The sequence below is a fragment of the Acipenser ruthenus genome, chromosome 8, assembly GCF_902713425.1.
Source record: "Acipenser ruthenus chromosome 8, fAciRut3.2 maternal haplotype, whole genome shotgun sequence".
Lineage (NCBI taxonomy): Eukaryota > Metazoa > Chordata > Actinopteri > Acipenseriformes > Acipenseridae > Acipenser > Acipenser ruthenus.
Window position 1 is genome coordinate 31,451,390 of NC_081196.1, and position 13,582 is coordinate 31,464,971.

The following is a 13,582-nucleotide window of genomic DNA, read 5'->3' on the forward strand; positions in this document are numbered from 1 at the left end:
AGATTAGAGTATGAAAGACAGAATAGAGTACAGAACGCCCTTTGCATTTTATTGGCATTGTCTGGCATCAGCTTTCAAGTGTAAATTCAAGTCTGTGGATATCTGAGTGTGACAAAGAGAGAAAGAATTTGAGCTGTAAATCTCCCTCCTCCCCGTAGCTGCGATCAGCTACAGGGCAGGCAGCGATTGGAGTTGGGTAGTACAAAGGGGACGCAGCTACGTGGGTACTGTCCCTTGTGCTGAAAACTTAACATATGGCTGGAGCTTTGCTTTGCTTTGTTTTGCGTTATGTGTTGTGTGTTACAGATGAGCTGGTGCCACAGAGCCAGCATTTACCCCTGATCACTACCTTTACTGCACATCACAGACACGCACTGCCATCCTAAGGTTTTAAAGAGCACAGTTTCGTGCACCATGAAATACAATTGCGGTTGCTGTTTACTTATTGCGTGGGTTTGTAAGCACCCTCACAAAAAGCTGATCTTAAGATATAATAGCATAATGTACTGTGGAGTTGAGTCAGTCCACTAGCCTTTCGACCTCTGGAGACCTGCGTTTAAATCTACTTTATGTCACAAGTATGAAATGTTGGATGATATTCTCAATTCAGCCTTCAGTGGACTGAACTGCTCCCTCACCCACTAAGAAGGTGGACCCTCCAGGGCAGCCACCTTGTGGGGCATTGTGGAATGCCCTATAAGAATTGTGATATCCCTGTTCTGTGCACAGATTGAGGATTTAATTGTCTACTGCCATGCGTAACACACTTTTAGAACCACTAGGTGGTGCTGTTGCACTAGTGATTCATGGTACTGTTACTGTACCTCCTGTGTGAACAGTTCGTAATTAGTAATTACTTCTGAAGTGTTTGTGTTCCTGTTACAAGACAAAACAGCAGAATTCAGTAGATATACCCCAGAGATAATGGATTCTGATTGAAATAAACAACTTCCAGTGCTATAAAATGCATATGTAATTTAATTAATGTAAGGTACGGTAGGCATTTGTTTACAATGAATCATGTGAGCAACAGCTTTGATATGTCCTTTGTATTCATTTTTTTCTCATGGGCTATAAGAATTACACTGGAATATAAGAACATAAAGAGAATTTTTATTGTTAAACAACTGTTAATGAAAAAAAAAAAAAAAAATGAAATGTCTTTTGGGGTAAGTCTCTACCAGGTTTGCACATCTGGATCGTGCAATATTCGCCTATTCTTCTTGGCAAAATTGTTCAAGCTCTGTCAAGTTGGATGGGGATCGTTGGTGGACAGCAATCTTCAAGCCTTGCCACAGATTCTGAATCAGATTCAAGTCCGGGCTTTGACTGGGCCACTCTAGGACATTCACGTTCTTGTTTTTAAGCCACACCAGTGTTGCTTTGGCTGTGTGCTTGGGGTCATTGTCCTGCTGAAAGGTGAATCTCCGTCCCAGTCTTAGGTCTTTTGCAGACTGAAAAAGGTTTTCCTCAAGAATTTGCCTTTATTTAGCTCCATCCATTTTGCCCTCTACCCTGACAAGCTTCCCAGTCCCTGCCGATGAAAAGCATCCCCATAGCATGATGCTGCCACCACCATGCTTCACAGTAGGGATGGTGTTACCAGGGTGATGTGCTGTGTTGGGTGTGCCAGACATAACGCTTTGCATTTAGGCCAAAAAGTTCCATTTTTGTTTCATCGGACCACAGAATCTCCCACGTGCCTTTTTGCAAATTCCAAGTGGGATTTTACATGGGCTTTTTTCAGAAATGGCTATCTTTGCTTTGAATGCACTACCCAACTGTGGGACCTTACAGAGACAGGTGTATTTAATCTGAAATCATGTGAACCACTTTTATTGCATACAGATGGACTCCATTTAACTTATTGTGTCAATTCTGAAGGCAATTGGTTGCACCTGAGCTTATTTAGGAGTGTCATAGCAAAGGGGGTGAATACTAATCTAATGAAGACTTTTCAGGGTTTTATCTTTAATTGATTTGTTTTTTCACCCCCCCATTTTTTCATACAAAGTGAAAGTGTTGAGTAGGTTGTGTAAATCAAAAGGAAAAAAAATCCCATTTAAATGCATCAAGATTTCAGTTTGTAACACAACAAACTGTTATTGAATAATGTATTTTGCAATATATATATATACAGGCCGAGCAGTTCCCATGATATATACCACGCCTGGAAGTGGTATACATCATCAGAACCACACGGCCCGAAGTGGTTTATACTGCTTATAACACGGCTACCTGTCATTTGTGGGAAGAAAAATAATTAAAATAATTAAAACAGATTTAAATGAACACAAAACAAGAAACTTTTATTGTGTATACATCCGCAATGTAATATAGTCCCAAATTTAATTTAATCTATTGTTTGTTTATTAAGAATAAATTGCATGTTAGTTTATTGTGAATTTCTGCATCGAAAGTGCCATCTCACTAGAAACTAGAGAACTGAGCACAACTGTGATTATTATTATTATTATTATTATTATTATTATTATTATTATTATTATTATTATTATTTATTTATTTATTTCTTAGCAGACATCCTTATCCAGGGCGATTTACAGTCGTAAACAAAAATACATTTCAAGAATCACAGTACAAGTAATTATACAATTAAGAGCAAGATAAATACAATGACTTTGGTTCTAGCAAGTACAAGCATGACAAAATACGATTCAATAACGGAGCAGACAACAGTGTCAGTGATAGTTTCATCAGGATATAATTAAATACAAAATACTACAGATTAAATAACACTTGACAGATTACAGTACTCTAAAGTACAGGATTAAATGCAGTAAAATAGGGGGCAGATAAGAGCAAGTAAAGCGCATTTAAGGAAGAGTGATAAGTGTCCAGAGGGGAAAAAAAGAGGAGTTCTACAGGTGCTGTCTGAAGAGGTGAATCTTGAGGAGGCGCCGGAAGGTGGTCAGGGACTGGGCAGTCCTGACATCTGTAGGAAGGTCATTCCACCACTGCGGGGCGAGGGTGGAGAAGGAGCGGGCTCTGGAGGCAGGGGAGCATAGAAGAGGTAGAGCCAGTTTTCTAGTGCAGGAGGAGCGGAGAGGTTGAGTGGGGGTGTAGGGAGAGATGAGGGTCTGGAGGTAGCTGGGTGCAGTCTGGTCAAGGCATCTGTAGGCTAGTACAAGAGTCTTGAACTGGTGATCGGGAGCCAGTGGAGTTGCATGGGAGAAGCGAGGCAGAGAGAACACCAGGCGAGCAGCGGAGTTCTGGATGAGCTGGAGCGGACGGGTGGCGGACGCAGGGAAGCCAGCCAGGAGGGAGTTGCAGTAGTCTAGGCAGGAGAGTACCAGGGCCTGGACCAGGAGCTGGGTGGCGTAGTTGGTGAGGAAGGGTCGGATTCTTCGTATGTTGCTCAGGCAAAATCGGCAGGTGCGTGCCAGAGTGGAGATGTGCTGGGAATAAGAGAGGCAGGGGTCCAGGGTGACTCCGAGGTTCTTAGCTGAGGAGGAGGGAGAGAGTGTGGTACATTCCAGAGGAACGGAGTTAGAGAGATCAGAGGAGGGGGAGGAGGGAAAGAACAGGAGATCAGATTTAGAGTTGAGTTTGAGGTGATGCAAGTGCATCCAGGAGATAGCAGACAGACAGGTAGAGGTATAGGAGGGGATGGTGTAGTCAGAGGTGGAGAAGGAGAGGGAAATCTGAGCATCATCAGCATAGAAATGGCATGAGAAACCATAGGATTTGATGAGGGGGCCCAGGGAGTGGGTGTAGAGAGAGAACAGGAGAGGACCCAAGACTGACCCTTGGGGGACTCCTGTTGAGAGAGGGTGAGGTGTGGAGGTTGCTCCACGCCAGGTTACCTGGTAAGTGCGGTTGGAGAGGTAGGAGGAGAACCAGGCCAGAGCAGTGCCAGAGATTCCCAGGTCAGCAAGAGAGGATAGTAGAATAGAGTGATCGACAGTGTCAATGGCAGCAGAGAGGTCGAGGAGAATTAGGACAGAGGAGATAGAGGCAGCTCAGGCAGAGTTTAGTAAGTTGGTGACAGACAGGAGGGCGGTTTCAGTGGACTGAGCAGAGCGGTAGCCAGATTGGAGAGGGTCGAGCAGGGAGTGGTTGGACAGGAAAGCAGAGAGCTGGCGGTGTACAGCCCGCTTGAGGGTTTTGGAGAGGAAGGGCAGGAGGGAGACAGGACGGTAGCTCTGGAGGGAGGTGGGGTCGAGGGTAGGTTTTTTGAGGAGGGGAGTGATAGAGGCTTGTTTGAAGGCAGAGGGAAAGAGACCAGAAAGGAGAGAGGTGTTGAGGAGATGAAGGGAAGTAGAGCAGGAGCAGCAGCTTGAAAGAGGTGTGGGGAAGGGGTCCAGGGCACACGTGGTGGGTTTGTGACCCTGGAGCAGGGAGGAGAGGTCAGAGTCTGAGAGGGGAGAGAAGGTGGAGAAGGAGGGTGAGTTAGTAGGGGATGCAGTGGGTGTAGGGGGTTGAAGCAGGTGGGGGTGCGGGGAATGGAGAGGTGTTAAAGAGTTTGCGGATATCTGAGATTTTAGAAGAGAAGTCATCTGAGGAGATAGAGGAGGGAGGAGGAGGGGGGGAGGGTTTAGGAGGGAGGAGAAGGTAGAGAATAGTTTACGTGGTTTTTTAGTGGAGGCTTGGATTACAGATTGGAAATAAGTACATTTAGCATAGGAGAGAGTAGAGGAGAAGGAGAAGAGGAGAGTGCGGTAGAGGTCTAGGGCAGCAGGGAGTTTGGTTCTCTTCCATTTCTTTTTAGCAGATCGCTTTGTGATTCTTGCTGAGCGGAGCGCAGAGGAGAGCCAGGGTTGGGGAGGGGAGGGGCGAGCAGGTCGGGAGGTGAGGGGACAGAGTGAGTCGAGAGAGGAGGTGAGGGAGGAGAAGAGGGTGGAGGTAGCAGAGTCTACAGAGAGTTGTGAGAAGGAGTCAATAGGAGGGAGGTGAGAGAGAGCAGTGGAGGCAAGGACAGAGGGGGAGAGAGAGAGCGGAGGTTACGACGAGAGGTGACAGTGGGGGTAAGAGGAGCAGGGAGAGAGAGAGGAGAGATAAAGAAAACGAGATGAAATAGTGATCAGAGAGGTCCAGGGGGGTGACAGAGAGGGTGGAGGGGCAGCAGGCCCTGGAGAAGGTGAGGTCCAGTTGACGGCCAGCTTTGTGGGTAGGGGGGGGTGGAGAGAGACTGAAGTCGAAGGAGTGAAGGAGAGGGAGGAATCCGGCAGAGATGATAGGCAGAGTTTCAAATGACACTGGAAGTAAAGGCCATCACACACCAGACGCGACGCGATTTTTACTGCTGCGACGCGACAAATTCGCTACGAAAACACTGTGCACAACAGAAGCGATCACAGACACGACACGACAGCTGGAAATTTGCCAGATCTTTCAGAAATTATGATTACTAACAAATGCAATAGAAAATGGCTTATTATTATTGTAGACCTGATGATAATGGCAATATATTAGGTGATATGCATTTAATCATGTATGAAATTATACAAACCAGGCACGCCCAGATCATTAGAAATCGACACCCATATTACATTTTTGGCTTCGTTTTTTTAATTTTTTTTATAATTGCTTTGACTCTTGTCAAAAAGGTCAGGGAAATTAGATACTGCAAGTATGATCCTCATCTCCATTTTCAGTGAAAGTGTGTGATGGGGTGCCCACCCCTTGTGTGTATTCATTTATTATTATTATTATTATTATTATTATTATTATTATTATTATTATTATTAATAGTAGTAGTAGTAGTAGTAGTAGTAGTAGTAGTCGTAGTAGTCATAGTAGTATATAAATATGTTGTGTTTATCAGTGGACGGACGAAAGCCGTCTGAGATGATTATTTATTATTTAAGATCACAGCGAAAAGCTGTGCGTTGTGTTTTGTTTATTTTTTTAAAAACCTTGTGCAAAAGGTGACCCTCTCCCGAGTTAATTCATTGTTTAATTGTTGCCAATCAGGAGATGGTCACCTGTATAAAAACCTGCAGCTTTCTGCGCTCCAGGAGAGAGTGTCAGAGGCAAGACGTGAGTCTAAATTAATAGAGAAACAATTGCTATAGCTAAAATATACTTTAGAATTGTTAGTGTTTGTTTTATTTTGGCCAGAGTGCCCTTTGCTTTGAAGTTTGAGTGGTGCCGTCAGACTAGGAAATGAAACAATAACAATGGTTGTTCAGTGCAAAACGGTGCTGTTGCGCTCATATTTAATAATTAACAAAATAAACAGTTTAAACAAAAGAACACACAACACAAAGCAAAGGGCAGACTTTACACACCAATCCGACTGCAGTGTCGGGGGACAGGCCCTCAGTTTCCCCCAGATTCTTAAATTAAAATCCAGGCCGGTAATTCAGGGGGTGGTGTCTGGCCTTGTCGTTACCTGCTTTTCTAAGAGTTTTCATGACTGTCAGGAATACATTATTGCTGGTTTTAAACTCGCTGTCAGCAGAGATGTTAAATCTTCTTCTGTTAAAATATGTATTTAGTCCAGCTCAGCATTATAAAAATGGAGACAGAATACTGGTCCTCAGTTGAACCTCTTGCACTGGCATCAAATTCCTTTATGTTGTTGAGATTTTTTGGACTTATTTCCATAAAATGAATGTCCATATTTTTTTTCTTTAAGTACATTAACCAGCCCATGCTGTAGTTTGTTTGTGTTTGTTTCAATCTTTGTTTTCTTCTGTTTCATTTAGCTGTTCCTCATCTACTGTTATGTGTCTACTCTTGCTGGTGCACTTATTTTATTTATTTATTTTTTTCAGATGGACTGCTGTCTTCACTCAAAAAGTTGGTGTTGTACCAGTTATGTGCAGTTTCATCCCCAAATATATTAAAGGAAATAGGTGAAATGCCACTCTTTTTTGGCAGTAGTTTTGTAACTAATAACAAATAAAGTGGCAGTTTGTCATGGAATTTAGAATGTAGTGGTGTGTAGTGATTTATTCAGTGTGAAGCGGCTCATTAGTATGCAAGCCGTGCTATACGCTATATATACGCACGGTCATGTGATGCTGTTTAACCAATCAAAGGTTGTTATTTTTCCAAGCCATGTTTAGAGACAGAGGGAACTGAAATCGTAAATGCAAAGCTTCAACTGAGGCTGAAGGAAGACATTTTAAACTGAACTACATTTCAATATACTGCATGCGCTGTAATAACACTTCTTGTATTAATAATTATAAACCTCCTACCACTTCCACTTTTTTTTTTAACAAAACCCTCCTATTCACAGCTCTGCAGGTTTGACAAGAGAGGGTCCAGTACACTCAAAACCCTGTTAGGTAAAATTGTTTTCTCAGCTCTTAGCTTGGACACCCTTTCAATAGAGGGGATTTCTTTTGTTAAACATGAAAATCTTGTATCCATCTGTGTTTCCAAGCATTTTTTAATGTCACTCCTCAAGGCTGATTTTCTGATATGAGGTGGGAAAGCAAGCTATGTACTTTTAAAGCACTTGATGGTGAACTGAAGCTTGTACAACACTGATATGTATTCCCAACTGTCTTTTCAGAACTTTTGGAACAGTTCGTTAGCATCTGAAATGATGATCTAAAACTACAGTAAACTAAACAGAATACACATAATAAGATATTATATATAGATACTATATAGTATACATTTAATTACATAGTGGAGATGAAACATAAAATCTATTATGTTATGAGAATTTTTTCTTGAATAATAAAACATGAGAGCCAATGAGATGTGAAAATGGTTATTATTATAGTATATTATTTTTGTTGTCATGTTTAGAACATTCACAGTGTTTCATTTTTAAAGTAACATCCCCACATTACAAAGGTGTAGGAGGAGACGGTAAATTGTGAGGCATTTGTGGTAAAGAAAGTAGACTGCTACCTGACTAAAAAAAAAAAAAGAGGAACTGTCATGAACTCTTTAATCATTCTAACTGCTTAAGTAAACATGTTGACCCATTAATAGTAGATTTTTTTTAAATAGATAGCTGATATCCCTAAACTGTTTATAATCATGTTTGTGGCAAAACTCATTTTACAAATACATAACACTTAAAGCATTAACTGGGTTACAATTACTAGTAATAACAATTGTTATAAGATATTACCAAGTAATATGTATTATTTTACTATACTATTCCAATCCCCAAAAACATATCTTAACCCAATTATTAATCAATAATTTTATTGGCCAGTATATGATGACCCTAAACCTCAAAAGTAATACAAAAAATCCCCTAAAATATGTTAAGTTTTTTTGAACTTGCAATCTGTGCTATGTGAGAGGTATATCACTGTAACTTGACTCCCCTAATGCTTAGATCTACGATACAATATTGATTTCCTAGCTATTTCATTATCTTCATCAATGAATTCAGTCTAGAATTCCCACATCTGAAAGAAGGACATTTTGGCATATGTACCTGTATTTGGATTTTCAAACAATATATACATTGAAATGCTAGCAAAGCCTTGACCGTTTAGGCTTGTCCCTCCCTGGTACATCCAAGTAACCCTTCCACATTACTGACTGGCAGGGGGGCTGTCGTGCAACTTTACATTTCTCTAAAAATGACTATGTTATGTATTACAGCAGACATAAACCTACAGACCTTGGCTATGGAAAAGTTAGTACAGTTTTTGTATGATATTTGCAATCTGAGAAGTGCCGTTGATCAAGTTCTATTGATTTTATTCCTATGACCTGGGACAGTGCTTTAAAATATATATAAACATCCCAGCAACTTTTAGGCTTGAACTTTACATTTCTCTTGCACTTCCTCAATCTGTTTAGAGAATCTGTATGGCTAGCATTAGTGTTCATTTAGTTGGACTGAATTTTTACTGTGGATTTATTTGAGAATTCTCAGACGTCAATTTAATTTGTGCTATCATAACACTATGTGTACAATTTAGTGTACAGTCTGCATTGTACTTGTTAGATCAGATACTGCAATAACTGGCATAATCTGATTGTTATGGATTTTAAGAGTCACTGAGGGGTCAATGACGCTATTTTATATCAACTACCCGTAATGTCACTCTGCACTACTCATAATGGGGACATGCAAGAGAAATTAGAGGCTCTTTGATAAGTTGCAGGAGTTTCAAAAAAGTTCAAAACACTGTAATGTCTCTCTGCGCTACTCATAAAAAGGTAAAGAAAGTTTTAAAAAAGTAATTTGACGTTGCTCTTGAAAATAATGACAAACATGTTTACTTGTCCTAGTTTCCCTAACTTATATGTGACTATTGGGACTATTTTACAAGGAAAATATGATGCAGCTGCAAGTGCTACAACTATCGGAGATGGAACATAATAAAGGCAGTGTTATAAACAGAGATGTCCCACAGAAAGAAGCAATATTATTTGTTTTAATTTCTACTATAATATACAATCCTGATTAAAATATTTCTTCATCTACAATTTTGTGCGGTTTCATTTAATTTTAGACCACTAAATTACAATACACAGGTTCAATTATGAAAAAATAAAAATAAAAAAATCAAAGCATAATAATAAAAACAATTTTACGAGTGTCATTAACAATGAGGCCTACTTTGTTTTCATCTTTTTAGAGAACATTAAAAAAAAAGGTTAACATACAGCAAAACTATTACACTTCAACCTCTAAGAAGCATTCAATGGAATCAGTTCTTCACATGCTCATGACATTAAACTGTTCACCAATGAAATCGTTGTGATACAGCAGTGTGCATCTCTGTGCCATGTATAATAGGTGGTACAATTCTGGGGATGTGGATCTATTAATCCATAGATATGTCATTCCATGCCTGGGACTTCTTCTTCGCAAGCTCCATCCATGGTGGCTGACCAGCTCCAGCAGTAGGCACCGGCAGGTCCTTGCTCAGTTGGGGTTTTTCTTCTTTATCTGTGCTTATTAGTATGACTGTTGATGGAACCCCTTCTGTACATCAAAACACAAACAATAATTCCAGTTAATCCTTCATGCTGAATAGAAAAGATAGCAAATGACATGTTTTACATACAAGGCCAACAACAAAATAGTCTCACAATTTTCATGTAACAACTCAAAATGTATTTTAAAACTGATTGTCTGGTTTCACAGACACCAATTAGCCCTAACCTTGGACTATCTTATCAAGGCAACATTAGCAAAGAGAGGAGGTCATTGGCCCATTAATGCTCACCCACTTCCAAGTAGCAGATTGACCCCAAGACTTAGTCAAGAGTTGGTTCTTAAAGGATTGGTACTACATGTCAACAAACTTGCAGAACAGAAAAATAAAACCAATTTGAATCTGTTTAAAAGTCAAATCATAACTGGAGGCTCTGGGTGTTTATCCTAATGCAATTGTTCAGTACTTAGTAAAGAAAATGCGAATGATAGCACTACGGTTGCTACAATAGTATGAGACATTGGTAGAAGGGTACCTCAGTGGTATGGCTGCCGTACTTCTTTGTAAACATGTAAACTCTTGCAGTAAACTGAACAGCTTTGTTAAACGATTCATATTCAGTTAATATATTACATTCATTAAAAACATAACCAAAAAAAAATGTTACCTTTCAATTGGATATTAAACATAAAGTTAAGTCTGGTCAGGCCTATTGTGTAGTTTCTTAACAAGTGCTTGTATACCAGTGCTGGCATGCAAGTATATAAAAAAAAATGTATCTACAGCCTTGCATGAAAAAAGCTAGGTTGTATAATAATGAACCCCTAGCAATAAATGTTGTGTTCTAGTATGTATAACTGTTTGGTGTTGTGGCATACAGTACCTGGTGTGGGTAGTGCAGTGGTTTGAGTGGGCTGAGGTTGTTTCCACTCCATCTTGACGTCCTGCCTGTGATCCAGTGCGGCTCTCTGGGTGGGAGAAGGAACTCTGTCGACCCAGACTTCAGATTGAGGCCTTAATGTTTCTTGCTAAAAAATAAATGAAGAAATGCATGCATGAAAAAAAATAAATGTGACCATTGCCCTCTAAGGGTTACATTAAGTAAATGTAGGTACTGTTTTATGTGTGTATTGGTATAGTAAATTTGCATCACAACCTTTGAAATATTTTTAACCATATAAACTAGCAAAAAACTACTTGGAGCTATAATTCAATTATTCCTTCCTGCAACCAAGGTGTTTCTTATTAGTTTTATACCATTCATATTGGAGTATGTGCAAATGCTTAAAAAACATCCCAATATATTTTAAGTCAATACAAATGTTGATGGGGGTGGCAAACTATCATGTTGGCATTTGGTAGTAAGTGCTCTATCTGGTAAATGGCAAGCAGCAGTGAGAGCTGATGGTGGTATTATTGTTTTTATTCTATAATTTAACAATGTCATTTTGTTTCGTATCATTTTAATATAATTTTACTGTTTATTTTGCATCCTGTAACTTGCCAAGTCCACTCCCCAATGCATCATTATTATTGACTCTGTGAGTCATACCCTGGTTTTAATAATGTTGAATAGTTAGATTCATTATTAATTTGTGATAAAAATTTCTCTCTAGTAAAAGTGGATTGAAAACAACCCTTCCCCCAGACAAACGCACACAAATCCTAATATGGGTTTATAAAAATGACCATATAAGGTAGTTTTCTGTGTTTAAATCTGTATTAAACGTCCTAGTACTGCCAAGGAAACCCTGTTTGGTTTAAATGTCAGTTGGCCAGGTGAAATACTGAATTTGTGTGCACGTGTTTATTTAAAGGAATGGGTCAAAGCACAGGGGATAAAACAACTGTTTACAAACAGCATGTGCATTAAACACTGAGGGACATACAGTTCTGTGTCATATTGATGTCCTTGTTTGTGACTGTCAAATGACAACTGACACTTGACAAGAACTAGTAGACCCTGGCTTCAGTCAGTAAATTACTCAATTTCATTAAACTCTTCTTGCTCATTATCCTTTTCGACGCAATGTAGGACTGGAAAAATCAATCTGCAAAGGCTATTGCATCTACTGAACCATATTTTGCACAAATAATGGCAGTACTGTATTTATTTTCTTATCTGTTTCCTTTTTACAACCACAATTATCCACATTTCTGACATTCATAATTAATATTATCTAAGCAGGACAGTAATTACATTATACTCAACACAAATAATGGGTTATTAAACAAGTGATGAAATGTTCAGAAAATGTAGATGTGTATAAAACGTTCTACATGGCACCCTGAATTCAGACTAACCTCTTTGTTAGCCCCATAATTCAAAGCAGGGTTTCTACAATGCATTGAAAAACCAACATAAACACAACTGGACAGGTGTTTTTGCCTACAGAAACCAGGCATCACGTGGAGTTGCTACCTTCGCCTCTCCTTGTTTTACTTTGTCAGTCTTCACTTCTGGGATCAGGTATTTTTCTTCTTTGCTCGTACTATTATGCTGCTCTTGGTATCCTCTTTGTTTCAGTCTGGCCATGTTAATCCATGCAGGCTTGGCCACAGCTGCAGTCTCTTTAGTCACCTCTGACATGCTCTTTGTAGGAGTTCCTTTTTCTGTAATCCAAAGGAAGTAAACATGGAATGTAATACACATTCAAGATACAATGATATGAAAGGGCCAGGGATTTAATCATATATTTATACCATGAATTTCACAACAGTTTACATCATTTTCCTGAGAGTAAAAGCTTAATGCTGATTTCATTAAGACCCCAAAGCGCTAATCTTGAACTACCTCATGTTAACCTAGGTAAGGTAGTCCCTGATTACTGCTAATCAGGTTCTGTAGAAAAGGATCATTTATAAAAGACTATTTGGAAATTATTTCATGGGTTTATAAGCAGCAAATGTATCTACAGTATCCACCACTTACACCGTCCAGAGTTTTTTGCCGTTTCTGTTGAGCAAATAGTTTCCCATTTGCCATTCCCATTAATTTCAATAACAAAGGCATCGTTTATTCCATGTTAAGCACAGCGTATATTTCAGACAAACTCAGCTGTTTGGATCTCGTTATGTGCCATTCACATAGATTTAAATAACAAACGCAATGCCTATACTGTAGTAATCTCTTTTACTAATCCACCAATCAGCTGTTTTCACCTCGTTACTTTGCCATTCACAAAGATTTCAATACAAAAGGCAGCACTGTAGTAAAAGCTTGACAGATCGATCAATCAGCTGTTTGCATCTCATTACTGAGCGATTACCCTGTAGTGTACCTTGGGTATTTAATCCGCAGTGTTGGGTTTACAGTTTGAAAAAACAGCACTGACTGCAACAGCAAGCATGGCTGGAAAGAGAAAAGCGATGTGCATCAGCATATGACAATTCAGTGTATAAATAACGGTTAGATGCTGTGTGCTTGCTAAAGCATGCTTGGAACTCTGTCAGTCAGCAAACAATGCAACATTGCTTCAAAAAAACTGGGTTTTCTGTCGTTGAGGAGAGTGCTGACAAAAATACAACCCCAACTGAAACTCTGATAACGCCAGCAGGACTGTCAGAGGAAGAATTCTCAGCTGTGTCACCTTGGCGACCAGGATGCTTTGCCTGAAACAGACACCGATGATGTAAGCGTGAGTGCTGCGCATTTAACACTGTGGCGTGCTATGGAGCAGCATCCGGATATAAAGCCGAATTGGGATTTTTTTAGAAAACGCTGACAAAGTGTGCCATCCATACTT

At 39.7% G+C, this 13,582-nt stretch overlaps 1 protein-coding gene across 4 annotated transcripts in view; it reads right to left on the reverse strand.

Annotated features, from left to right (window-relative positions):
* Positions 1-7,677: 7,677 nt before the first annotated feature.
* LOC117407304 (CRACD-like protein) overlaps positions 7,678-13,582 on the reverse strand; it is a 71,069-nt gene continuing 65,164 nt past the window's right edge. For all 4 annotated transcript variants that reach the window (XM_034012165.3, XM_034012164.3, XM_034012162.3 and 1 more), the window contains 3 exons: positions 12,259-12,449; positions 10,720-10,864; positions 7,678-9,883 (listed from right to left, as the gene is read on the reverse strand). In XM_034012165.3, the coding sequence (XP_033868056.3) occupies positions 9,723-9,883; positions 10,720-10,864; positions 12,259-12,449 (497 nt within the window). In that variant the 3' untranslated portion in view covers positions 7,678-9,722. The remainder of the gene's footprint in view (positions 9,884-10,719; positions 10,865-12,258; positions 12,450-13,582) is intronic.